The sequence below is a fragment of the Stegodyphus dumicola genome, chromosome X2, assembly GCF_044657685.1.
Source record: "Stegodyphus dumicola isolate Sdum_Otavi_A_Nest chromosome X2, ASM4465768v1".
Taxonomy (NCBI): Eukaryota; Metazoa; Arthropoda; class Arachnida; order Araneae; family Eresidae; genus Stegodyphus; species Stegodyphus dumicola.
The window spans coordinates 98,789,786-98,817,279 of record NC_140781.1 but is presented as its reverse complement, the minus strand read 5'-3'; the positions used below and the strand labels follow the sequence as shown (position 1 = coordinate 98,817,279).

General features: G+C 34.5%; 1 protein-coding gene across 1 annotated transcript; it reads right to left on the bottom strand.

The window, feature by feature from the left end:
- Positions 1-1,456: 1,456 nt before the first annotated feature.
- LOC118186189 (uncharacterized) lies at positions 1,457-26,141 on the bottom strand. The gene is made up of 2 exons (XM_035356261.2): positions 26,001-26,141; positions 1,457-2,324 (listed from the first exon to the last, which is right to left on the bottom strand). The coding sequence occupies exon 2, from the start codon at positions 2,289-2,291 to the stop codon at positions 1,569-1,571; it is 723 nt and encodes a 240-aa protein (XP_035212152.2). The 5' UTR covers positions 2,292-2,324; positions 26,001-26,141; the 3' UTR covers positions 1,457-1,568.
- Positions 26,142-27,494: the final 1,353 nt, after the last annotated feature.

Genomic DNA, 27,494 nt, shown 5'->3' with positions numbered 1-27,494 from the left:
TTTTGCATTTTTCTTCTATTATAAATATTTTTTACATTTTATATAAAACGGATTACTATGTAGGATTCTCCACTGCGTAATTCTAAGTTACAGTTAAAAGTGAAGAGTCTTTAGAACTAGTAAGCGAATAATCGCTTGAGTTCGTGAGACAATAAGTAAACTTGGGAAGGGTTAAAAGACCCTTTATTATTCAAATAAGATTTAACAGAACTCCGTCTTGGAGTTGTACAATAAAGCCGGCACTTGGGCTTGAACTTAAGAGACTAGCTATCAAGGGCCTAAAGTACAGCCGAGCGTAATAACAGCTTACCAGATAGTAGCCTAAAGAGGCAGACCCGTGCAGCCAGAATATCTGGTACCCCTCTCACTAAGACAGAAGAACTTCGCGATTAATTATCGCTCTTACTCATAAGCATTCAGACGTGATTCTAAAACTACGTTCTGAGCGGAAGTGGTAAGTTGAAATTAAGAATCGATAGAAAAGGAAGTTTAACTCAAAATTTAACTGTTAATAAAATTAACATAATCCTTACCACTAAATTTTTAAAATAAAAGTTCATATGCATAACGTTACAGGCGAAATTCGTATATCAACAAAGTTCTAATGATATCAAAATTAAAATTTTACTGTAAATTAATTATAAATTCTCTTATTACTTTTCTTAATCTTAATTTTAGAGGGAGAATCTTATATTAAATAAAAGATGAAAATTTTCTCTACAGAATCATTGGAAATTTATAATGCTTAGTAAACAGTATTTCCTTGAGATTTAAATAGAAGTCACATACCTTGAAGACGTTCAGTATGAAGAACTGATCTTGTTTCTCGACGATTTCGCACGAGTGGTAGGACCTATAACTTAGAAATTTTTATCGTCCGATTCGTCTCTTGGACGAGCTTTCGGTTCATATGGGCATTTGGGAGCCCTAATTTGGAATTTGTCTTATTATCGCTCTCACATTTTGTAACACTTTAACGAATTTGTGATTTAAGGACTCAACGATTTCAAAGCGAGCAATGGAAACACTGTACGAAATGACGGAAAAAAAAATTATCTCTATCATGCGAGACTGTTTATCGAAAAAAAAAAAAAAAATATGCTCATTTTAAAATTATTTTGCGATATTGCTGTTAAATTGAACTAATTGTGAAGAACATAATATTTAATAAGGTAACACACAAAACACGAAAAAGCGCACCTTTGGTCCTAATTTAAAATATCAAAGCTTTCAGATTTTTTTTTAAGTCATTTTTTTAAAAGTTATTTTCTTGTTTGCATTAACTGTGATAACTTTGAAGCTGCAGTAAGGATGAAATGTTACCTTCCACTGTATATTTCAAAATTAAATGCATAAATGTACGAGTATATATAAATTGTAAGAATCATGCATAAAATAGGTATGTCTTAAATTTCCTGAAATTTAAGATTAATAATAAGCGAAATAACTGAACAAATGAAATTAACACCTAATTTTATTAGTCACGGTTATGAGATTACAGCTTTATTAAACGTCCTTAAGGCGGCCTTTTGCTACAGATGGCCGAAAGAGACATCATACAATGGCTTTCAAACTTGAAAGTTGTTTAATTCTTCATTCATGTCACTGAGAATTCGAGCCATATCTCCACCTGATAAGTGACTTTCCAGTCTACCTTCATCAAAGCTGCTGGTCTCACTAGGCAAATAAAAAATAGACCTGGGTTTAGGCCTTGTTCTCATCCTTTTTTTAAACACAGCACTACTAAATCTGGACAGCCAAATGTTGCACTCTTTCTCGAATGCTTTCCATCCACCTAACTCTTCAAAATCAAAAGCAAAATGATCCTCAAGGAATGCTGTAACAGACAGAACTATGTCATCTATATTTAAAAAACTTCTTTTTGCAGCCAGAAACATAACCAAGTGGCATATACCGCCCAAATACATTAGTAAAGAAATCCAGTTAAAACCTTGTTCCGCAAACCAGGCACGTGCAGATGACTCGATGTAGTTCCACACAGCAATAGTAGGTCTTTCTTTAGAATTGTAAAAGCTACCGAGAAAGCTTTCACCTATTCTCGAGAAAGGTATTTGTGCTGCTACTTGCACTATGGCAGCTCCAATAGTTTCACTGAAAATCGGGTCTCCTGGTCTTCTATAAACTGACATAGGCAACCAGTTGTGATGACAGACTTTTTCTAATGTCCATATTACAGTGTTCTCTATAAGTCTAAAGATTTCACTCTCGTTATCCATTTCATCAAAGAGGGCTTCCTCTTCTTCACTACGCAGTAAATGTATATCATCCATATTTCTTTAGCACAATAAAGCACTACCAAAGACCTATAATAAAAGAGAAAATGTAAATAAAAATTATTTAGCATTCAAAGAGAATTGCTTCACATTTGTAATTAATTAGCAACAATACTAATGTTGCTTATCATTTAGAGTGCTCAGTCAATAGCTTCTGAGTATCTGACATTAATATTATTGCTGATTGAAATGTAATATTCATTTTTATCGAATAGTTGTTTCTATGCCTATTAAAGTTTTCAGACGTATTAAAAGTGGCTATGTAAAAGTTCCCAATTATGTGTATATCTCCATTAATAAAATATTCAAGTATTAATACACGTACTGCATGCTATATACATCTTCTTATTAATATTTCAAATTCCAATTAAAGGTTACGAAATATCAGATTGTAAATTCAAATGAGTTTATTCTATATATCACTTCAATCGTCGTGATGAATTAATTTAATGGATTATTGATGTAATACATATTAATACATATTCTAGAGACATTAGGTATTTTTGAAGCAGGTGGGATGTGAAAAATGAGCAACGCTCTCGCCGGGAATCGAACCACGGACCTCTCGAATACGCATCGAGCGTGCTGACCACTACACCACGAAGGCATGCTAAGAAGGTAGGAGAAATGCCTTATAATATTACTATAACCTTATTTAGATAGAAAATTAAGCACAAGTTCCACTAGATTTTAGTTTTAGTCGATAATAATACATCAAATATGAAAATCAATTGGGTTCAGTGTTATGAGTTAGTCGAGATCTCTTTAAATAATTAAGCCAAACGAAAGAAGGAAAATATAAACTTTATTTCTACTTTAGGCGATAACAACTTTTATATACTGGAGAAACAGCCTAATAGAACAGAAGGAGTAAATTGTAAGCTGAATTCTTTTAAAACGGAGTGAATATCACAGTTTATAAAAATTTCATAAAGCAAAGAATAAAGACATACAGCAATAAGCTCAATAGTACACCAGTCTAACCCCCATTTAGTTTGAATTCTGAACTGACTAAGCCTATAATGCAGCTTTCTATTTTTGCCCTTGCGTGAAGAGAAGGCAATACCGGAACATTCTAAAGAATTATTCCATGATTCTCGAAAAGATGCTTTCTGGAAATTTCAGAATATTGTCAAGCTAACGAAATAACTCCAGATGACGCTAGGCCGTGATAGGAATCTTTAATTTAAATCTCCTGTTCTTAAGTTATTTTATTATTTCCGCGTCAACTTAAAATTCATTTCAAAACTGAGAAATTTACAGATCAGTACCTGCATTAAGCACACACAAATACAAAAAGTAGCTACCTATCAATGATTTAATAAAAAAAGTGATATTAAATACACACAGTTGTTTAAGACTTCATTAAATAAATAATTAAAAAAATATGCAATAATAAAAAATATGTGAAAACCAAAATACAAGCAAAGAAACCCAAATATTAATATAAATTACAAAAATATTCATATAACATATATACATATATGTGTGTGTGTGTAATACATTTATAAAAACGTATTATATTTATAAATTCATATGATATGATGTAAATATTCATATAATTATATTAAGATATATATATATATATTACAGATGTTTGCCTATTCTAGGAACAAATTTTGAGACATGTAAGCAGGATCTCATGGGGCTATATGGGATTCAGGAAATTTCCAGAGGCGAACCTAATCACCAGATAAGCGAACCTAATTCACCAGATATCGTTGGCTTTAATATGGTTGAAACTTTAATTATAATTTTAGGATTCATGAAAAAAAAACTAATTAAAAAAAGATGTAATGACACTCTGCTGCTCCCCCACCCCTCGCAAAAAAAATAAAAACTTCGTGACTGGTAAGTCTGTCACAAATTTACACCCGCTGAATTTAATTTCTTACTTCACAGCAAAAAAAGGTGGAATTGTTATGTACCACCACTCCGACGTTCATCACAATAATAATGTTGGCACTTTTATGCCAGTTCGCCATTATTCACTAAAAAGAAAAGATCTTCCCATGGCTGTTCCAGCATCTTGAAGCCTGTGTTCTTTATGGCAAAAAAGGACCTCAGTAAGGGTGTTGGGCCCATTTCTGAAGAAATTGCATAAGGTTGCCGTGCCATTCAGAGAGTAGCGTCTTCGTTCTGCGGGGCTTACGCTTCACGCATGCCCAATACTCGTTTTTTCAACACGGCAACCTTCGTCGATTGGCGACGAATGTAGACTTCAGACGTGCATTATCAATTGCTGCGAATTGTGTGTGTGTGTGTTCTTTCTAGCATATACAAAAAATAAATGTTTAGAAATATTCATAGTCCAAAAGTATACATAAATATTCAGTACTGTTTGCAATAAGAATTACTGATTTGTTATTTGGATGAATCCAGAAATGCGGAATTTATTTACTCGGGACTTAAAAGCTTATGCGGACACAGACTTTGTTCTTTCTTTAAAATAGACATTGTTCTTTGTTGACGTGTTGATGTTAATACTGTAGGTTACTGTAACAGTTAATAATCAATTTACTTAACCTTATTTCACATTTATTTCCTAATGAACATTTGTTTGATATTCCAACTCTTATAAAATTTCTTTTTAAATTTATTTGAATTCATATTTTCCACAAAGGCATCTCTCATCCAAATATTTTGTGTTTGCTTTGCCATAATTAATTAATTTAAACTCACTTTACAATTTTTTCTTATGCATTTTTTATATCTATCTATTATTTAATTTAACCATTATTATTACAAATTTATAATGGTTAGTAAACACTATTTCCTTGAAATTTTAATGGAAGTCACATACCTTGAAGACGTTCAGTATTGTAACGTATTTGCATTGCTACACTACCAACATAATTCCACTAAGAAATATAAAGAAATCGCGCGTAAGAATATCCATGCAGGTGTTGCGCGCGCTTAAAAATGTTTTTTTCAGTTATTCTGTAAGTTTTGACTAATAAATTTGGTTGTTCATTCAGAATGGCGAGATTTCTTTAAAACTTCATTACAGACGAATAAAAGAATAAATATCTGATGGTAGTCGTTGGGATAGAAGGGTGACACCAATTTTTATTTAAAAAGAAAAGAAATACGGTACGTGGGAATATATCGGGAGTCCCAAAAATGACTGATGGATTTTGTAAATCAATAAAAAAAAAAAAAAAAAAAAGGACGGAATGCGATAGATATGTATCGTTTGCAGTCTTATGCTTAGGAAATCAGGGAATTTTATCCCACCAAATTTCGAATTTAGTTAACATTTTCACCCACAGGTGGCGCTGCAGGCGATCTGTAACAGGTATAGTTAAAACGAAGTATTTCAGCTCCCCATTCCGTAGTTCGTCGTCAAGCTGATAGCGTGTGCTGTTGAAATTGCAAGTCCGCTCTACCAAAATGGTTTTTTCCAGCGGGTATTTATTGTGTTAGAGTTCCACCGCCTGGAACACAGTTTTGTTCAAACGAGGCACAGTTTCCAAAGAAAATTTCATGTGAGAGCAGGACCGTCAGACAATGCGATAAGGACTCTATTTCAAAAATTCGAGGGAACGGGGAGTGTGAATGAGGACCGTATTGGAAATGTCAGCCGGCTACGCCTTGCAGTTACAGAATCGAATGCTGAAGACTTACAGCAGGTTATCCAACAGCGGCCCGGACTTCCGTACGCTCACCGTCTCATGCACGACAGCTTTCACATGTTCCCGTACAAAATCCAGACTCACCAACCCCTCAGTCCAAATGCCATTAATGCACGCTATAATTTCGCAAACGCCATGCTGCAACTTGTGGATGACGGTGAACTCGATGTTGGCAACATATGGTTCTCAGATGAAGCGTATTTTCACCTCGATGGCTATGTCAACAAGTAGAACTCGCGAATTTGGGAAAGCGAAAATCCTCATATTGCTGAACCTTCATCCCCACATTCACCAAAAATAATGGCATGGGCAGCGGTTTGCTACAAAGGAATAATAGGGCCATTGTTTCGAGAGCAACCGATAAATGCTGTACAATATCTTGGGATTCTGGAAGAATTTGTGGGGATTAATACTGCTTTGGAGAACCGTTCTAATGCCTCCTGGTTCATGCAAGATGGTGCTCGTCCACATCGGACGTCTGCAGTATTTGATTTCTTGAACGAACATTTCAGTGAACGGGTAATTGCCTTGGATTACGACATGCATACAGGAAGTGGCATGGCATGGCCTCCTTATTCACCAGCATACCTGCCAACCTCTAAAGATAAAAATTCAGAAGATTTCTCCAAAATTCAGAAGAACATGAAGAATTAATATCATGCTTTGATATTAAAAAAATAACAATTTATACAAATAGAAAAAAGAAAATTGTACTTACATTAGTAAATCTCAATTAAGTAGTAACTAAAAAATTTATTAGGAAACATAAAACAAGAACTTAATGTTACACAAAAAAATTATTGCAATGAATTTAAGAGTGCATTTTTTTGGCTTTAGCCAAAAATTCTTTGGAAAATTTCCTGTCATAACAATTAGTTTCCTCATAACATTTAGCAATTAAAATGTTTTCTAGAGTTTTTGGTGAAATTGATGAACGAAACATAGTTTTGTTTTTCTTCACAGCACTGAAGACTCTCTCGCACTCAGCATTACTGTGTGGAATTACGAGAATAGCACATAAAACTCTTGCTAGTCTATCATATTTTGGTGTTCCATCAGCTCTTTTATTCTTTTCAAGGCACCAACGAGGACATCAAGTCTGGCAAAGTCTTCAAACTGTGCAGCAGAAAATTGGTTCTGTAGTTCATCTAAAGCATCATTATGGCACCAAATGAAATGCAGTTTGATATTGGGATGTTAAGTTGTTTCAACTCATTAATTACCACGGAGGCAATATTTTCCCCCGTAGCGTTTCCATTTAACAATGGAAGACGCAAAAGATGAGTTTTCATTTCATTAGAAATATGTGACAACGATGGGGTAAAGCTTCCAATCGCTGTCGTTGCTGCCATCGATAGACACCGAAAATGCTGAATTCTGGAGTGCAGCTATCGTTTTACTTTGTGCATCGCAAGCAATTTCGTTCACAATAGAAGATGTTTTCGTGCGAGCACAAGCATATTTCTGAGCAATCTTGGAGTCAGAAACAGAATGCGACAATCCACGCTCGCTGAGTCCGAGCTGAGTAATTCCCTTGCTGCTGAAGCGAACGCGAAAAAAATAATCTGGCGTTCACAAAGAAAATAGTCGGAGAAACAAGTTCAGCGCATTGGATTGGCTGGTTAATCGGCGAGTTAGGAGAAACCGCAGGTTACTGGATTCGAAGTAGTCGGTAGTTGGCGGTAAAACACGATGCAACTGGCGAAAATCGCTGAATTGGCGAAAAATTCTAGAATTTCGACAAAAATCACTAAAAACACTTGAAAAAGGAAAAAAAAAATCGTAAAAGAATGGATTACGATCGTAAAATCGTAAAGACAAACGCATTTTCGTAAAAATTACGAAAAATTCGTTGGCAGGTATGCACCAGACATGACGCCCTGCGACTTTTTTCTTTGGGGGTACCTGAAAGATGTGGTATACCGCCAAACTCTACAAAAAATTGCGGAGGTGAAGCAGCACATCTGTACTGCATGTGAGATAATTCCAAGTTATATGTTTGGAAGGGATGTCTGGAAATTTTTGCCTGAGACTGCGCCACGTTGTTGCAGCAAGTAGGGGTATTATTCAAAATGTCTTTGTTTAGTTTTTTGCAACAGTCCTTGCAAAATTTTCGTACCGGTTTTTATTTTTTCATAGTTTTCAGCGCCACCTGTGGGTGAAAATGGTAACTAAATTTTAAATTTGGTGGGATAAAATTCCCTGATTTCCTAAGCATAAAGCTGCAAACGATACATATCTATCGCATTCATTCTTTTTATTGACTTACAAAATCCATCAGTCATTTTTGAGACACCCAGTAGGTTTATAGGAGAATCTTATATTAAATGAAAGAAGAAAATTTTCTCTACACAATCACTGCAAATTTATAGTAAACACTATTTCCTTGAGATTTAAATCGAAGTCACATACCTTGAAGACATTCAGTATCAAGAATTGGTCTTGCATCTCGACGATTTCGCACGTGTGGTAGAATTGGTCACTTAAAATTTTTTATCATCCGAATCCTCTGGTGAAGGGCTTTCTGCTCATGCAACCCTTGGATTGGAAATTTTACTTTATCCGCAGATTAGTTTTTTTTTTTTTTTTTTTTTTTTGGATTTAGGACCTCAAAAATGTACGTCTTCAATTAAGCGGTCCTGTAAATGAACTATTGGAGATATGTGCAATATATCCATGCATAATGGAGCCAATGTTACCGTCATCCGGAAAGATTTAGCTCAACAGTTAGAAAACAAACTTATCCGGACGCTGCACTGTCTTAACTTCCAGACTGCAAATCGACATTGATGGAAAGTTACAGGTTAACATATCACGTTTGAAAGTGACGCCTACTATCACACGTTATACGTGGCAAATGTGACAGAGGATAGTAAAACTTCAAGAAATTCATCAAAACGTGAACAAAATGCAAAGTGGTTATCGTTAACAGACATAATCCTAAAGAAATCTCGAAAGATTTTAATCGTAAGCCTATAATTAAGACAGAATATACTATGTACTACAAAACGGAATTTGAGAAACGGAGATAACCTCGTTGTTATGAATGCGGATCCTACTCGCATCTTCGACCTTAGTGTGATAAACTCAAGAATTTAGAAACTGTACCCTCAAATGAATTTTCCAAAAATAGTTTTAAGGATATTATGGCTCCATATACCAGCCTAGGTAAAGTAAATGGCTATAAAATGCCCATACTTAGAGATACCGGTGAAAATTTGGATTTAATTTGCCAAAAGTATTTTCAGCCTTCCATGTATACGGGTGAGACCGTGTAGATAGGAACACCTCTGGAAGAACATCCAGTGTGCTTACCTTTGGCTGAGGTAGAGCTTGAATGTGATCTTGGTAATATAATACCAAAAGCTGCAGTCTTAAGAAATTCATTAGATCAAGGAAAGTATCTTCTAGGTAACAACACCGCTCCATTATTTGAAGAAGCAAAACTAGATGAAGTTCAAATTCATCTGATAAACGCCATACAAACTCGTGCTCAAGAGCGACGACTAAAAGACACGGAAAATCTGGTCCCAACAGATGAGTTAAATTCTGAAATTGAACAAAACGATAAAGACACACTGACTGAAAATGAAAGTTTGCCTCAAATAGAACGTTCAGAATTAGATCTGATAATGGCCTCTCCAGAACTATTTATACAAGAACAGAAGGAGAGCGTCGAATTGAAGCCACTTTATGAAGAAGCTAAAATAAAATCTTCTAAAAGTACGAGATATATGTTGAAAGATCAAATGCTCTTTTTCAAAAAAGAAGATCGTGATGGAACACAAAGACTATTGATTATTGTTCCTGAAAAATATCGGAGACAGATATCGAGAGTTTTGTTAAAACTTGTGATAAATGTCAAAGAATTGGAAAATCTCAAGATAAAAAGAAAGCACATTTAAAAATTGTCCCTATTATCACAGAAATATTTTCAAAAATAAATGTTGACGCTTGTGGGCCTCTGCCCGTAACACCTTCAGGAAACAAGTATCTTGTAACTGCAATCTGCATGTCTTCAAAATGTCCGGATGCAGTTCCTGTAGGAAATCTTTGTTCGACCACGATTGATGTTTTCCTTCAAAATTTTAGTCGAATGAGATTTCCAAAGGAGGTCCAAACCGACCAACCCACATCTTTTACGACTGCGCTTACATCGAATTTGCTAGACAAATTCGGAATAAAAGCTGTACGAAGTTCTGTTTACCACCTACAAAAAATACTATAGAGAGGATGCATAGATCTTTAAAAAGCATTCTTCGAGTCCTATGTCTAGAATCTGGTCCGGACTGGGATAAAATCTAACCTAAGGCTTTATTTGCTCTTCGAGCCACTATTCACGACAGTACCGGTCTCTCGCCCACAGAATTAGTTCACGGCAGAAACTTAAGAACTCCAATTATGCTATTGTATGAAAAATTATCTAGTAAAGAAGAGGAAGAAAATACAGTAATGGACTATATTTTTGAACTTATGAATCGAATGAGGAACTATCAAGAACTCGCTGTTCAGCATAGGGAAGAAGCCAAAGAAAGGCAAAAACTCTGGTATGATCACAAAGCCGTAGAACGTAAATTTCAAGGAGACTTAGTTCTAGTTTTAGCTCCATCGAAGCCAAAAAAAAACTATCATTTAAATGGGTAGGTCCTGAAAAAATAGTTCAACAATTATCAGAGACAAATTATGTAGTCGAGTTTCCCGAGAAAAATAAAACTCAGGTGTACCACATTAATATGCTGGAACCGTACTTTCAACGAGCAGAAAATATAAACTTGCTATGTTTAGAAGACAGTATAAATGGCTATGAAGATGAAATACCGAGTCTAAATTGTAGCGCACATGCTGAAATGTCTAAAGTTTTGTAAGAGATCCAGTTAAATTCACTATTATCTGAAGACCAACGAAAAGATTTAAAGCAGTTGGTATACAAGTATTCCTGTATTATCTCTAATGAACCAGGATGTACTGACCTTACTGAACATGATATAGAATTAGAAGCAGAAAGACCGATATGCACAAAACCTTATCGGATGTATGCCAGACAAACCGAGATTTTAGAAACTGAAGTAGGAAAGATGATAAAACTCAAAGTAATAGAACCAGGTGAATCGGATTTTACCTCTCCACTCATACTGGTTGAAGTTCCTGGAAAACAGGCAAGGCCATGCATTGATTACCGTCGCAAGAACAAGGCAACTAGGACACAATATCCGCCATTGAACGTTTAGTGGAAATATTGTCATCTGGCCAGATATATGACTGCTATAGATCTTACTCCAAATTACTGGCAGATCCCATTAACTGAACGAGCCCAGCGTTACGCTGCTTTTGTGACAAGTTTTGAAACATTTCAGCCCTTAAAGTTACCTTTCGCGCTAAAAAATGCGCCGTATGATTTTAGCCAAACGGCTAAAAGTCCATAAGATGGCAGGGTTATTAAGAAACTATGAAGAATTTGCTATACCCTATATTGACGATGCAGTATTCTCGCAAACCTGGGAAGAACATTTGAAGCACTTAGAAATTATTTTGGAGAAGATAAAAATTTCTAAACTGCATATTAAGCCTTCGAAATGCCAATTTGCTCATACGGCCGTCAAATATCTAGGTCATGTAATAGGACAAGGTCAAAGAAGATCAGGAGAAATAAAAATCCAAGACATAAAGGACTTCCCTAAACCTACCACAAAAACATAAGTCCGGTCATTTTTAGGACTTGCGGGGTATTATCGAAGGTATATTTCTGAATTTTCTGTGATTTCTGCACCATTGACAGATTTTTTAAAAGGAAAATATTGCAAATCAACGAGAAATTGGACTGATGACTGCCAAAACGCTTTTGATGAACTCAAAAAACGGTTAACACAAAATCCAGTCTTATACAGTCCGAACCTTTTTCAGCCATTTATCGTTCAATGCGACGTTTCGAATATTGGTATTGGCATTGAATTATCACAGATATATGCTAAAGGCGAAGAACATCCAATAATATTTCTTATCAAAATGTTTTCACCTACTGAACAGAAGTACAGTACGAAAGGGAGTGTACTGCCATTGTCTTTGCTGTATAAAAGTTAAAATCCTATCTAGATGGACCTCGTAAGTTCATCATTCAGACTGATCGTAATCCTCTTGTATGGTTGGATAAAAACACTGGGACTAATCCTAGACTATTACGATGGGCTTTGATCTTACAACCCTTCACTATGAAGTTGCGCATAGAAAGAAGCACCATCAAAATGCTGGCAGTTTAAGTCATTGTCATCAACAACATCTCACAACTAAAAATATACATTCTAGGAAGTTTAAAACTCCATAGTTTAAATTTTTTAATATTAGAGTATTACATTGTATATGGTTATTTAAAATGCTTCTTTGAAAGCACTTGTATTCATTTGGTCAGGTATCTAATTGTATTTGTTATAGGTATGCTTGAACATCTTTCTCTTGTAAAAAAAAAATAATAATGATGATGTTGCGTGCGTACGGGTTCGTTATGAATTGAGTTCATATGTCCGATGAAAAATGAACAAAATTTATTATTATCACAACAAATAAAACAAAATGCTTAAATTTCCTCAGATATTCGCACCATATCCCACAGTAGTTATCTTTTAAACTACTAAAAACGTTCAACAGAACTTAATTCAAAACAGAGCAACGTAAAGAAAATTAATTCGCGAAATCGCTACACTAAACAACCGCAGTTTTCTAAACAAAACTAAGCTGAGGTATTCTCTCCCCGGCCCCTATAGGCTTTTTTTTTTAAATCGATCATACGAGATTGTTCCAGCAATTTCTCGACATCATAAAAAGAGATCCATTTATTAAATGCCAAATGCACGTGCTCCCGTATTTCAAATTTTCCGGCCTAGCTTTCTCTCAATATCCGTCACGCGCCGCACCGCACGGGGAGAAAAACAATTCAATTTATAATTCCACCAACATTAGCCATTCAAATACCAAATCCGTAACAACGTATTTAAACTGAAAACTTTTCGTGAAAGTTCCAACAAATTGAAAGAAAAACTCTTCGAAAAGTTCTCCGGGAGGGAAGGAATTTAAAAGACTATAAGATATTTATTCTTTTATACGTCTGTACTGAAGTTTTAATGAAATCTCGCCATTTTGAAAGAACAAACAACTTTATTAGTCAAAATTTACAGAATAACTGAAACAACATTTTTAAGCGCGGGCATCGTCTGCACGGATATTCTTGCACTCGGTTTCTTTACATTTCTTAGTGGAATTATGTTGGTATGGTAGCAACGCAAATACGTAACAGTATCAAGGATTAGTCTTGCTTCTCGACGATTTTGCACGAGTGGTAGGATTGGTCAATTAGAAATTTTTATCGTCCGATTCATCTCGTGAAAAGCTTTCTGCTCATATAACCCTTGGTATGGAAATTTCACTTTATCAGCAGATCAGTTTTTTGAATTTAAAACCTCAAAAATGCACATCTTCAATTAAGCGGTGCTGTAGATGAACTATTAAGAGATATGTGCAATATAACCATGGATACTGGAGCCAATGTTACCGTCATCCGGAAAGATTTAGCTCAACAGTTAGAAAACAAACTCATCCGAACGCTGCACTGTCTTAACCTCCAGACTGCGTCTGTTGCTAAAATCGACATCGATGGAAAGTTAAAGGTTAACATCACGTTTGGAAGTGACGCGGAATACGTGGATCGTGGACCATCGCACGGTATACGTGGAAAATGTGACAGATCCCTGCATCCTCGGATTACATCTTCTTTAGTATTTGATATGCTTCGTATAGCGGTGTCTTTGAGAAAGTCTTTTAGAATTATAATTTCATGAAATAAATCTTTTACAGATATCTCCATCCACATTTTCTTGTTTGAAGAAGTTCTAAGAATTTCTCAGTTTTGTATAAGTTCTTATTAAGATCTTCCATATCAAAAGGAAGGTCATTACTTCTGTAAGATTTTAATATTTTTAAATAAAATTTATATCAAAAGAGAAAATTTTGCGCTGCATTTCTATTATAATTATTTTTTTACATTTTATATAAAATTGACAACTAAATTTTCAACATAAAAGTTCATGTGCATAACGTTACAAACGAAATTGATATATCAACACGGTGTTCTAAAAGTACCAAATTTAAAACATTACTGTAAATTAATTATAAATTCCCTTATTACTTTTATTAATCTTCATTTTATAGGAAGAATCATATATTAAATCAAAGAGGAAAATTTTCTCTAGAGAACCATTGCAAATTTATAATGCTTAGTATACTCTGTTTTCCTGAATTTTGAATCGAATCACATACCATGAAGACGTTCAGTATCAAATTTTTATTGTTCGATTCCTCTCATGGAGAGCTTTCTGTTGATATAACTTTAGGATGGAAATAGTATTTTATCCGCAGTTTATTGTTTTGCATTCAGAAGCTCAAAAAATGTACGTCTTGAATTAAGCAGTGCTGTAGAGGATCAATTGGAGGTATTTGCAATATAACCATGGATACTGGAGCCAATGTTACCGTCATCCGGATAGATTTAGCTCAACAGTTGGAAAGCAAACTCATCTGATCGCCGACCTGCGTTACCCTCCAGACTGTGTCTGTTGCTAAAATTTACATCGATGGAAAGTTAAAAGTTACCATCACGTTTGGAAGTGACGCCTACTAGCACACCGTATACGTGGAAAATATTACAAATCCCTGTGTACTCGGATTAGCCTTTCTAAGAAAATAAAATTTTTGCTTGGACTTCAAAAATTACGAACTGCATTCTGCCTTTGAGGAGATAACCATGTTCTGAATTAAAGGTGGAGTTAAATCTGTCCATTTGAGAATAGCTGAAAACAATATCCCAGCACCAGCAAGAACCGAATTTTTTTCCCTGTATCCATAGCTGAAAAGAGAAATTTTTGGTAGGGCGTAAAGGAATATTCTAAAAACTGTAAGCATCTGAAAGGAGTACTGTTAGCCTCATCACTCGTAGACCTATCGAGGGCAGTCATCCCGCTGATAGTTATAAAAGGATAAAGCGAAAGTCATTAGGAAATGCAAAATAGTTGCTAAGCAGTTCCAGAATGTACTCCAATGAACCGCGTTAAGCGAACCATTATCGAGCCTTCATCAAGATCTTGGACTTCTCCTATCGTTCTGGTCAGAAAGAAGATTATTCAACCATATTTTACGATGACTACCTCCGCTTGAACGACGCCACGAAAAAAGACATCTACTCTCTCCCTAGAACTGCTGACTTTCTGAACACTTTTCCTGGTAGCAAGTGGTTTTTGACGCTTGATTTAAAGAGTGAAAATTGGTAGGTAGAGAAACACGCGGGTGACCAACAAAAGACGATAGCATTTACTATCGGACAAGGCTTTGTTAGTTCAGGGTGGGATCGTATGGATTACGTAATGCGCCGGCAACATTCGAACGCCTCATGGAGACAGTGCTGAGAGATCTTTTAGCAAAGTAAGTTTGTTACATTTGGATGACATCATCATCGTCGGGAAAAGTTTTGAAGAACATTTGGAAAATATTAGGAAGGTGGTTCAGATATTGAAGGAAGCAAGTTAAATCCTGCTAAATGTAAATTATTCAGACGGGAAGTGACTTACCACGGACATGTTATCTCTACTGAAGCTGTGTGTACAGATCCAGAGAAAGTGTCAGCATTTAAAGACTGGAGACACCCCAAAAATGCCCGTCAGCTGAGAAGTTTTGGGGGATTTTCATGCGCTATAGTATATTGTGAAAGGACCTTCCATTGCAAGACCCCTTCATAAGTCGACAGAGAGCAAGCAAAAATGCTAGTGATCCAAAGATAGCGAAGATGCATTTAACAAACTGGAGGAAGCTTTAATATCTGCTTTAATCCTGACGTACCCTCAGCTTGACAAACCATTTATTCTTGACACAGATGCGAGTAATAGGAGTGTCGGGGGTGTTGTATCCCAAGAAATTAACGGTCGAGAACGTGTCGTAGCCTATTGAAGCTAGCGGCTATCTAAACCGGAGAGGAATTACTTTATCACCAGACAAGGGCTGCTCGCCATAGTTAAAGCTGTAAAACGTTTCCACCATTCTCTTTAAAGACAAAAAATTCCCGCTCCGCACAGATCCTGCATCGTTGACTTAGCTCTTAAATTTCAGGAATCCCGAAGGCCAAATAGCCACATGTACAGCCTCCAGGAATATGACATAACTATCTATCATCGTAAAGAGTCATCACACAGAAACGCCGAAGCCCTGTCTAGAAGACTCTGCCCAGAAACTTGCCGATATTGTTCAACGGTCGAAGCGAAATATGAGCTGGTTAATCCGGTCGTACGTCAAGTTACAACTTCAGCATCATTTGATCCTGACTCATGGGATGCACAAGCCTCGAAAAATCAGTTGCAAGACGGCGACTATAAACCCATAATTGACCCAATGGAGTCTTACACTGAGAAACCTACCTGGCAGGACATTTCGGTCTATAGTTTTACGACAAAACAATATTGGGCTCTCTGAGACCCTGCCGATATTCGAAACGACGTGTTGTACTGGAAAATCGAATCGGATGACGGAAAGGCATTCCGATGGCAGCTGATACTTTCAATATCCCAGATCCCGAGGTTCTTAAAGAATTACACAGCATTTCGACAGGAGGCCACTTCGGAATAATGAAGATTTTGAACAGAGTTCGAGAGCGCTTTTATAGGAGTAAATCAAGGACTGACATGCCAATCTTGTGTTGCCTGTGCCAATCTGTGGTGCCAATCTTGTGTTGCCTGTGCGGATTGGAAAGAACGGAGGAAACGCAGTCTAGGAAATCTGCAACGTTACAGTTTCGAACATGTTGCCTTTGACATGCTGGGACCTTTGCCACGTACTACTGATGGCAAAAATATATCCTCGTTGTCACTGATTACTTTACAAAGTTGCCTGAAGCGTATTCTATTCCTAATCAAGAGGCTTTCACGGTAGTAGAGGAGTCCCTCTTAGTTACATCCCGATCAAGGAAGCAAAGAATTTTATCTCGGCTCTAATTAAAGAACTCTGGGAACTACTCGGCATAGACAAAACCTAAATGACACTTTTATATCCACAGTCAGACGGCAGGTTAGAGAGTTTTAACGGAACCATCCTTAATAACCTCTCGCTGATGAATTCCAGGCCTGGGACCAGAAGTTATCTCTGCTCTTACTAGCTATCGTAGTGCTGTGCACTAGACTAGTGGCTTTCTTCTAAACTATAGTCACCCTGAGACGGTCCTTATACAGCCCTAAACAGGTTGAACAACATAGTAGTTCAGATTCGTAAGTCATCAAATTCTAAGCCTAAAGTCGTTCATTACGACAGGCTGGCCTCTTACCATGGCCATAGCACGTTGTCCGTATAATGTATATAACATAAATAGCATACTAAGACCATGGTTCTATGTTTATATAAATTTGTAAATTCATGCATTTATTAGTTAATTTAGTATTTAATTTGTTCTATGTTATTTACTGAAATTATTATTTTAGAATTGCACTGATTTTCTTTACTTGTAAGTATGGCTTCCTGTGAAAGGATTGAACTGCCCGGAACTTGCAGTCCTTGGGAAGGGGACAATGTTACGACTTTTGGATATATATAAATAATTTTAGTGACATTACATGTAAATCGTAGTATTTCTTGCATAATGTAACATGAAATGCGTCAAGAGACGAAGCTCCGACGGAAAATTAGACTTCAGGGGTAGGACCATTTAGCATTGAGGGTAAATGGTTGATGGTTTTGGTGACTAATTTAGGTCGCCAGTTTTTGCAATAAATCGCCAAAAGTTGTGTAACTTGGCGACATTTTTTTTCCGATCTCTATATAACTCCAATTCTTTGATTCCTATGTGTAACTGTAACTGTATATGACTTTCAGCAACTCCGAGAATCGAAGGTATTAGAAATATCTCGGCGTCCGGAGGAAAACTATATAAGATCGGAGAGAGCATCAGGTTTCAATTTTTAGTTCAGAGTTGAATTCGGAGTATGGAGATTTCCAGGCAAGCTTCGCTCTTCAGATGCGTTTTGCATTGGGTTGTGTTTAACGTTCTTAGTAGCTTGAAGTGATAATTACTGATTGTGCTCTGTCATACTGAGAAGAGTTGTCGACTACTTTTGTAGAAAGTTCCAGAACTGTAAAGTGTTTCTTTTAGGAAAATAAATTTTATCAAGGTATCATCGGTTCTGTGTGTATTCAATCGATTACGAAACCGTACGCATATAACATTACTATTAAAACTGTATTTCTTCGAGTATTCGCCCCCTTTACTAATTTTATCGCCCAAAAATCAAGAGCAGAAAATTATGCGAATAATTTAATTTCCAGTGATGCGGTTGTAGTAAGAACATAACAAATGAAAAGTAGTCGTGATTAAAACCAGTCAGGTATCGCCAATGTTACCAGCGTCGTTACAAGAGATCAAGATTTTAATTTAAGCTGATAGTATTTTGATATGTTATACGCCATGGATACATGGGTTTTTTTTTTTTTTTAATTATTTCTTTATTTTGCAGCTCTTGCCATGTAACGTGATTTAAATTCAGAAATAAATCGTTTGAAATATCGGCAAATATTAAAATTATTCAAATATGGGAAAGAATTTTTAAAAAATTTAGAAATCACAAATAATGAGGTGGGTCTTAAATTCCTGAATTTAATAATTGTATGTCAGGAAATCACTAAAATTTCTTTAAAATTCGAGCCGCAATCATGCTAGTTTAACAATTTTCAACGAAATTTAAAAACGTTTTTAATAGAAACAGCACCAAAAAATTTAACTAAATTTTGAATTTCACTTACTACTTTTTATGAGTGTGCAGACTACGAAATAGCAAGTGTTTCATTTGCTATTTCAATGTCTGCTCAGAAGAACATCACACTCGGTTCCTTTTATTGTGAAATTTAGTTTATTAAGCAATTTAACAACTCGGATAGTAAGATTAAACAGATAATATAAGTACAAATCTGTTTGTAAGGATTATGTTAATTTTATTAACAGTTAAATTTTGAGGTAAAGTTCCTTTCCTATCGATTCTTAACTTCAACTTACCATTGCCGGCCAGAACCTAGTTTTAGAATCACGTCTGAATACATAATGAGGAAGAGCGGTATTTAATCGCGAAGTTCTTCGGTCTTAGTGAGAAAGATACTAGGTATTCTGGCTGCACGCGTTCGCCTTTTTAGGCTACTCTCTCGTAAGCTATTATCACGCGCACCCGTACTTTAGGCCCTTGATAGCTTCGCAGTCTATTAACGTTAAGGGGCCAACTCTGTTAGAATTTTGATAGCTTCGGCTATATTTCTTTAGTTAAGATTTAGTTTAGTTTAATTCTTAGTCTCTTAAGTTCAAGCCCAAGTGTGGGCTTTATAGTACACTCCAAGACGGAGTTGGAATAATAAGGGGTTAGTTTACCCTTCTATCTTGTTGTTTCTTGTCACAAGAACTCAAGCGATTATTCGTTTATCAGTTCTTAAGATTCTTCACTTCCAACAGTAACTTAAAATTACAAAGTGAGGAACTCTACAAAGCAATAACAACACAAAGGGAAAATTCAAAAATTTCAGAATACTGAAGTGTCACCAGCTGAATGCTGACAAAATTAATTTACTGACTGTACCAACGCGGGGAATTCTCCCACATTAACCTAGTGACGTGGCCCGACGAACAAGTATCCATTGACTAAGACAAAGCTAAAACAAATAACATGTATGTCAAGAACGAAAGCTTCGCCAATGAGGGGGAGGAATACTCTTGATACCTTCTTGCTCTATCGAGAAATAGGTGTCGAAGGTTACGTTTGTCCAGAGTTCAAAGTTCTATGATACCATTTTTTTCCTCGCCGCATTGACGTAAATCAAATCAGTGATCCGTACAAATAGATTAATTGATGGATTATTTATTTTGAGTAACAATATCTACGAAAATCCGAATTTATTAAATTATCGCTAAACAGTTTCGCATATAAGCTCCGTCCGTACCTTAATATCTCCAAAGCTAAATGCACCGAATTTGCATTAAATGCATAACTGAAATGTGTTCGCGGGCAGCATAAAATTGCATGGGTTGCGAGTTTGAGATCACTGCTATAAGGCAGTTTAATTTCATCCCATACATGATAAACTGCGAAGAGAATGGTACTGGCCTTGAATCTGAGTAACATGCTTAAATTTTCGCGGGCGCAATGAAGAAATCATCCTAGGATTAATATAACAATATAAAATAGAAATGTGATGTCATAAACTTACTCTAGAAACATTACACAGGGAATAAAGGTCCAAGGTAAAATTGAAATTTAAATTGACAATAATTAAAAGCGAACGTTTTTCTTAAGTTCTTAATAATAATGGCAGTTATTCTCATTCCTAGTATACTACATACATTAAATTGTGTTCAGATATGCTTACTTATAAGTCATCAAAGCATAACAAATTTGAGAAGAATATTTAACGAGACGAGAGTTGATTTCAATACTCTAAAGATTAAAAACCATCGTATAGGTTTTGGGAGAATTAACTGCCTTTCATCATCAGCAGTGAAATAAGAAAAAAATCTCTTTGAAGAAAGATTGTTTTATCCCCGGAAAATCTTTTTTATATTGAAATGAACGCTCATGAATATAATGTTATTTACTGCTGTTTATCAGAGCTGGTACGCATCACCTAGATTTAATAGCAAAAATAGTTGTAAGCTGCATGTAAACGGGCTACGTAGTAAATCATCTCAAAGCCAAAATGAGAGATAAAACTTAAATTTATGAATTGCAAACTACATTTCTTAGTGAAATTAGAACTCAGTCTTTCTTAATGTAATTAAAGTTCCAATTAAAAAACACTTAACAACAACTGTGATAAATAGTTATTTTAAGACATATTATAAATTCGTATCTTTACTCAGACAGCAAAGCAGTAACGTACACTGCGGGAGAAAAAAGTAGGGAGGCAGTTCTATATCTCCCGTTCTACTGGGCCCATTGACGAAATTCAAACTGCGTTTTTCATGTCTCGAAAGCACGACTTAAGATATATATTACATTTATATATAGCATTACTCTAACATAGGTATTTTGACACAAAATCGTACTTTTTCTGAAATAACACGCCAATTTTTTTGCATATTTTGATTCTACGACTCAAATTATACCTAACTATTAAATTTTGTAACATTTGGTGAGAAATTTACGGAGAAATTCAAAAATTTATCTTGGCGCTTTTTTTTTTCTTTTTTTTTTTTTCAGTTTGCGCTAACGGAAACCTTTTTTCCTTTCCCTTTTTACATTGTGCGCGACCAGAAAAAAGTTACTTCGATCTTTCTTTCAAATAATGTTCTTTATATTAAATTTTTAATTACAATGGTTATTATTTTAAATAATACTTTCTTTTTCAAATTTCATTTTTATTGTTTAAGTTTCTTTCAAATAACTGTTTTAAAAATTTCTATTTACTCATTCGAGCTGCGTAGTTTAAATAAAAGGTGCATCGTTTATTTTTTTCAAATAGTTTTCTTTACTATATTTTTTAGTCATAGTTATTATTTAGGTAATTCTTAAATTTTTAGATTTTTATTTTAATTGTTTGTGTTGCATTGTCTCTTTAGATAATTGGTGTTTGGTGTGTGTGATTATGGCAAAGCCTCGAGGGCTATCTGCCTAAGGGGAGGGATGCCTTCGTGGAGGACTTTCTAAGGGAAACTGGCTCGTATACACGTTACACATGGGGAAAACCACGAAAACGCACATGCAGCCAGCCCGTTCGCGGGATTCGAGCCTCGGACCGAACTACCAGTGTTCAGCGACTTTACCGCTCGGCCGCTGGTGGGCCCTTTAGATAATTGTTTTAAAATTTTCTATTCATTCATTCGAACTGCGTATTTTAAATAAATTTATTAATATGAATTATCCAGAATTTGATTTTATTTATTTGAATTGCGTTTCTTTCGGAAGAATAATTTGTGACCCAGACTACGATGCGTTCGAAAACTGCATACATTAAAAGAGAAAATACAGTAAAGCACAGTTCACACGCCTCTCAATGTTCCGTTCAGAAAAGATATATAAATAAAAGAGATGTATATCTGACATTTTAGGATGGCCTTGCAAACATTGCTTTAAACAGTTTTATCATTGTGCCCATTGCTTTAAACAATGTTATCATTTTACATTTAATTTCTTAAAATGTTATTCGTATTTCAATCAAATATAATAAAATTTAAAAAAATTAATTAAAAAAATATTAAATTTTATGCAAAAATTTATTTTTTCTTCTTAATGGCTTGTTCTTTTCCGTCAGGCATTCTGCAAGTATAACTTTAAATAAAGTTATCGCCTTCCATTTTAAAAGGGCCCACAAACGGCCGAGCGGTAAAGTCTCTGAACACTGGTAGTTCGCTCCGGGGCTCGAATCCCAACGAACGGGCTGGTTGCAAAAGCGTTTTCGTTTTTTTTCTCATGTGTAACGTGTATACGAGCTGGTTTCCCTTAGAAAGTTCTTCACGAAGGCATCTCTCCTTTTAGGCAGATAGCCCTGCTTTGCCGTAACTTAACAATTCAATTCAATCCAGTTCATCAGATTTGGTCACAGCCTTTATCAGTTTCTACAGCCTAGGCATCTTAAAGGCATGAGATGAAAGGAAAGACTGGTTTCATCAAGAGGGAAAACGTCTTTAGACGATATCCATATACGTCACTAGATAAATTCCTGTATCTTCAAATAATTCGATTGAGAAATCATGGGATGCTCTGTTTATGATACGATATAATGTTCTATGACGTAATTTAAATTTATACAACCATATAGTCGAAAATCAGTCGCACTTCCCTTCAATCTGCAATGATATTGTTTTTTATCTTTTCTGTTAGCACAAAGTCAATTGCTGCTCTTTGCTGGTGTACACGTCCAAGTGTTTTTTCTTTGAACACCCAACTTCCTTGAAGTAAATTCCCCTTTAAATTTTTGCTTCCCCCCCTAATTTCCTTCTACATTTGTTTTTAGTGCTGATACAAGAAAATTAAGATTTTTTGATTGTTACACTTCCATAAATTTTGCATTTTTGTCAAATTGCTTAAAATATTAGTTGCATCAAATGCGCTTCAGCTGAAGACAGCTTTTCATTTTCTGAACATTTTAACAATAAATAAAGTTTAAAGCAAAGTCGAAAGGATAAATATTTGAAGTAAAATGTTTTTGTTAAATGAGAAAGAAATAAACCACTCCAGCAACGCTTATCCTGTACCACAGAATGACTCGATTCTTGTATCGAGTGCAAACAATCTAAATCCTATTATTTAGAGTTTTTAAGCCTAATAATTTCTATATTAAAGAACATGCTTTTTATATAATCTACAACACGAGAGGAAATTACTACTTAAAACATTCTTTCTAAGAGAATTAACATAAAAATTTATATTTATATATATATTTTTTAAAGCTGGGACATGACCTAAACTGTCAACGTGCTGTTTGCTTAAAAACATTGTGAAAATAAACATCAAACGGACTTTCTCAGTTTTAGAAAATTCAATTTAAATGTAGTTAAAGTAGCAGACGATAACACGAAAGAAAAAAATTCACTCTTACATATATTATATTAAAAACAAAGGCAGGAAGAAATTTAAAAAAAAGTTTAAAATTTCAATAATATCATCAATAATTAAAAAAGTAGTTTTTCATATAGTATTAATACATATTTATTACGCATCACTGAGAGAAAAAATTCATATAATTAATTCTCTTTAAAAATTTATTCGAAATTTAAGGTTGAAAATAGCTATAACAATTCACTGTAACAAAATCCATAAACCACATTTGGTGTTATTATCGCTCAAAAAAAAGATGCTAAATTTCAAAACGCGAAAATATGTAAATTCGTGTATATCTTAAAAAATTTTGAATAAAAAACTCTAATTAATTAAGGTATGCTTAGAAATATATCTACTTTAAGATGATGGTAAAAATTTTATAGGTTATAATACAAAATTTCTTTCGGAAAATTAATAAAATTTTTTTAAAAATAGAAATTTTAAAAATAAATAAAAAAAAAAAAATGGGTGAATTTTATTTGGAATAAAACTTAATTTTGAAATGTGAAAGGAAGAATAAAAAAAAGTTTAATAAAAAAGAGATATTAACAAATATATACCAAATTCAATTAACATTGAGGAGCTAAAATTTTGAGAGCTAATTTTTTAAAAACTACTCGTGCGATTTTTACAAAACTTGGCAGTCTGGCATAATTTAAGTCGTAGAATAGAAATACAGAAAAACATTGGTAAGTTATTTTAGAAAAAGTCCGATTTCATATCAAAATACCTATGTTAGAATATTGCTATATATAAATCTATATATATCCTAAGTCGCGCTTTCGAGACATGAAAAACGCAATTTGAATTTCGTCAATTGGCCCAGTAGAACGGGCGATATAGAACTGTCCTTTTTTTTTTTTCCCGCAGTGCACCTGTAACAGTAACGTAATAAACCAGTATTATTTTAATATTACACAATGAATATCAAATTCGAATAAAAAATACGCATCTTCATCTCTGTAACAAAAAATTCACAGGTGGTATAAACTGGGAGAAAAAAAAAAAAAAAAAAAAAAAAAAAAAACATTTAAAGGGTATGGGGTAAACTGGAGTTCTTAAGGAAGAAAACAAAATGAATTCCAGATGGTACCTGTATTATCCTAGCTTTGGAAACGGAACTACCATTTTTAACACAATCTTATTGACAGGTACTGCATGGTATTATGCTTTTTATCACAAGTTAAAAGATTCGTCTTTATTCGTGCATCGACTAAAATGAATAAAAATGCAAAACTTTGAATTTTTTTTATATAAATATGATACATTATCACTCTTTGGACTGATCCTTTCAATAAAGCCATATGTAACAACAACAATGATACATTATGACATAAGCGTAAAATCAAAATTAACGCAATTTTCTACGGAATGTCTGGTCTTACAATGTCTTCGGGGAAAAAATGGCTTTCATTTCTTAAATAATAAACTTAGACATATATTTTTCTCAAAGGTCTCTCAAAATAAGGCGCAAAATTTTAGGAAAATTACCTCGACACTACGGGTGGGGAGGGTAAAAAGCAAACATATTTTATGGTTCTGATATAGTAAAATTTTTCAACAGTAAAATATTCACGAGTATATCTTAATCAGTTACGCAACTAAAATATGGTTAATAAAAATTTCCGAGGGGCCAGCTACGAATGCTATTTTAACCAAGGTGGCATTAGTAACTACCAAAATGAGCAAATTCTGTTGCTCTTTTCTAAATTTCCTCTCAGAAGTCTTGGAATTACGTCGAGATTAAACGCTGGAAAAAGATATGATTCAGTATATTTGCTCTTGAATACTGTACCGAATTTTGCACGTAAAAATTTGAAACATTTTACTTTTAACTTAGCAAATAATAATACATAAAGTAAGGAACATAACGAATATCAGCTTTCTAATCACTAATGGAGCGGTAATTCCGTTAGAAATATTCTACATTGAGTTTATGGAATGGTAGTTTGTGGAGTACAAATAATCTGGAATACTTCTAAACACGTATACTACTACTATCTTATGCTAAAGTATTACATATAGTGCAACTTGCTTAAGCTCAACAAAAAATATCATTGCGGATAAAATAGCTTTGAAGCAGGGGAAAAGAAAAAAAAATAATAATTCGATATTTGAGTTAAACCAAACTTACTAAAGCTTGAAAAAGATGAAACGAAATTCTAATACAAAAAAGTGTTTCGTTTCTAACACTTCCTCGGAAATATGTTTCTCATGCATATATATACTAAGGAATACAAGCGGGCAATTAATGCTTCATTCTGATGTTTACACGCTGCTCATATGTAAGAATATTATAAGAATAATATATATAATGAATATTATGAAACTGAACTATAGTCATCGTTATGTTAACAAGCTTATCACGCGTATTGAATTCAGCCATTTTTATTGTTCTGTTCAAGAATGCAATACATAATTCTGAAGAAAGCATTAATAAATAAGATACAAAAACTAAACGTAATTCAAAAATGAAATACCTTTGAGCCAATAATGAGCAACACAGAGAAGATTCGACCACGCCGTCAAAAACTGGTCTGCTTTTTTGACGAAATATTGGAATAATAAATCCTTACACAACGGATGTAAACTTGAATTAATAATCAAATGGTATGCTTATTAAGAACAACATTTGCGCATGCGCATTGTTATTCCAGCTTCAACGGAGCATTTTAGGCGAACTTTACCGAAAGTAACTGTCAAATTTTAAAACATAGAAAGTATGACGAAGCAAAACAGTCATGCAATACTTTTTTTAATGATAAGGGGTTTTTTTATCATTCCATATTGGCAAAATTATTTTATGAAAACTTGTGAAAATTAGAACGAGATTATTCATGATTACGTATGATAGCACTAAATATAGAAGGAAATACAGAGGGGGAAGGAGAAGCAAAGAGAATAAGCAAATGATTTTTTTTTTTTTTTTTTTGTTTTGTTTGTTTGTTTGTTAACTATTTTGCTTGTGATGTTTTCTAAAACAGAGCAAAATGAACAAATCCGAAAACTTTCGATTTATTGAACGTAGATGATTTTGTTTTAGGCATAATGGTCAAGGTCTTTTTTTATACTCTTCGTTTAGATAACATAAATACGAGCAATTTTATCTTCAGCAAGCTCTCAATGATAGAACGCTTCAAAGATTGAAAAACTCGCACGCTTATTAATTAAAAGACCAAACCTACTAAATTAAGAATTCTCACAAATAAAGAAAACGGCATTATTCGCCGCTTTGTTGTTCTGTGAAACCTTTCAGCAGGGGACATTCTAAGTGAAGATTTGAACTATTTTGCGCTTTACTGTATGACGAATTAAGGCATTTCTTCCGTGGAAGCTCTTGCGGTGTAGTCTTGTTGGCAAGTGGATGATCTGAGGTTCAATTCCCGGATCTGAGGTTACCGGTGTCCCTCGGAACCCTAATGTTTCGAGAGAAATCATTCGGGGTTCCGCAAAAAATAGTGCTGCACTGACTAACAATACCTAAATGCTTTCCCTTGGGGTGTAGTAGTCAGCATATTCAGGCAGCAAACTTGATGATACATGGTTCGATTTCCGGCTAAAGCACAGTCGAATTTACACTTTACCTGTCTCTAATTCCTCGGAATCTTAATTTTTCGGGAAAATTTACTATGGGTCCTGCAAGAAATACTGATGCCTTGACTACCTATATCTAAATGCAACTTTGAATCATTTTTGTGCTGATATATAATACTTATAACTTACTAATTAACCTTAATTTTGTAAATGATACTAATTCTAGTAAATTTAATAAACTGTCGTAATTTATCTTGTGGCGTTTCAACAATGTTCATGAATGAATTATTTTGGCAACTATTATCCCGTTTATTTCCATGTGTACTAATACTGGTTTTTATATTTATTTTTTTAATGTTTGCGAGTATGGAGGATAGATTTTTCGTCTGAATGAAAATCTCGGTATAATTTATCTCGATTAGAAATTTAAATTCACTACT

What these genes read in the sequence shown, in the direction of transcription:
- LOC118186189 (XM_035356261.2), bottom strand. Translation starts at nt 2,291, where the DNA reads ATGGATGATATACATTTACTGCGTAGTGAAGAAGAGGAAGCCCTCTTT.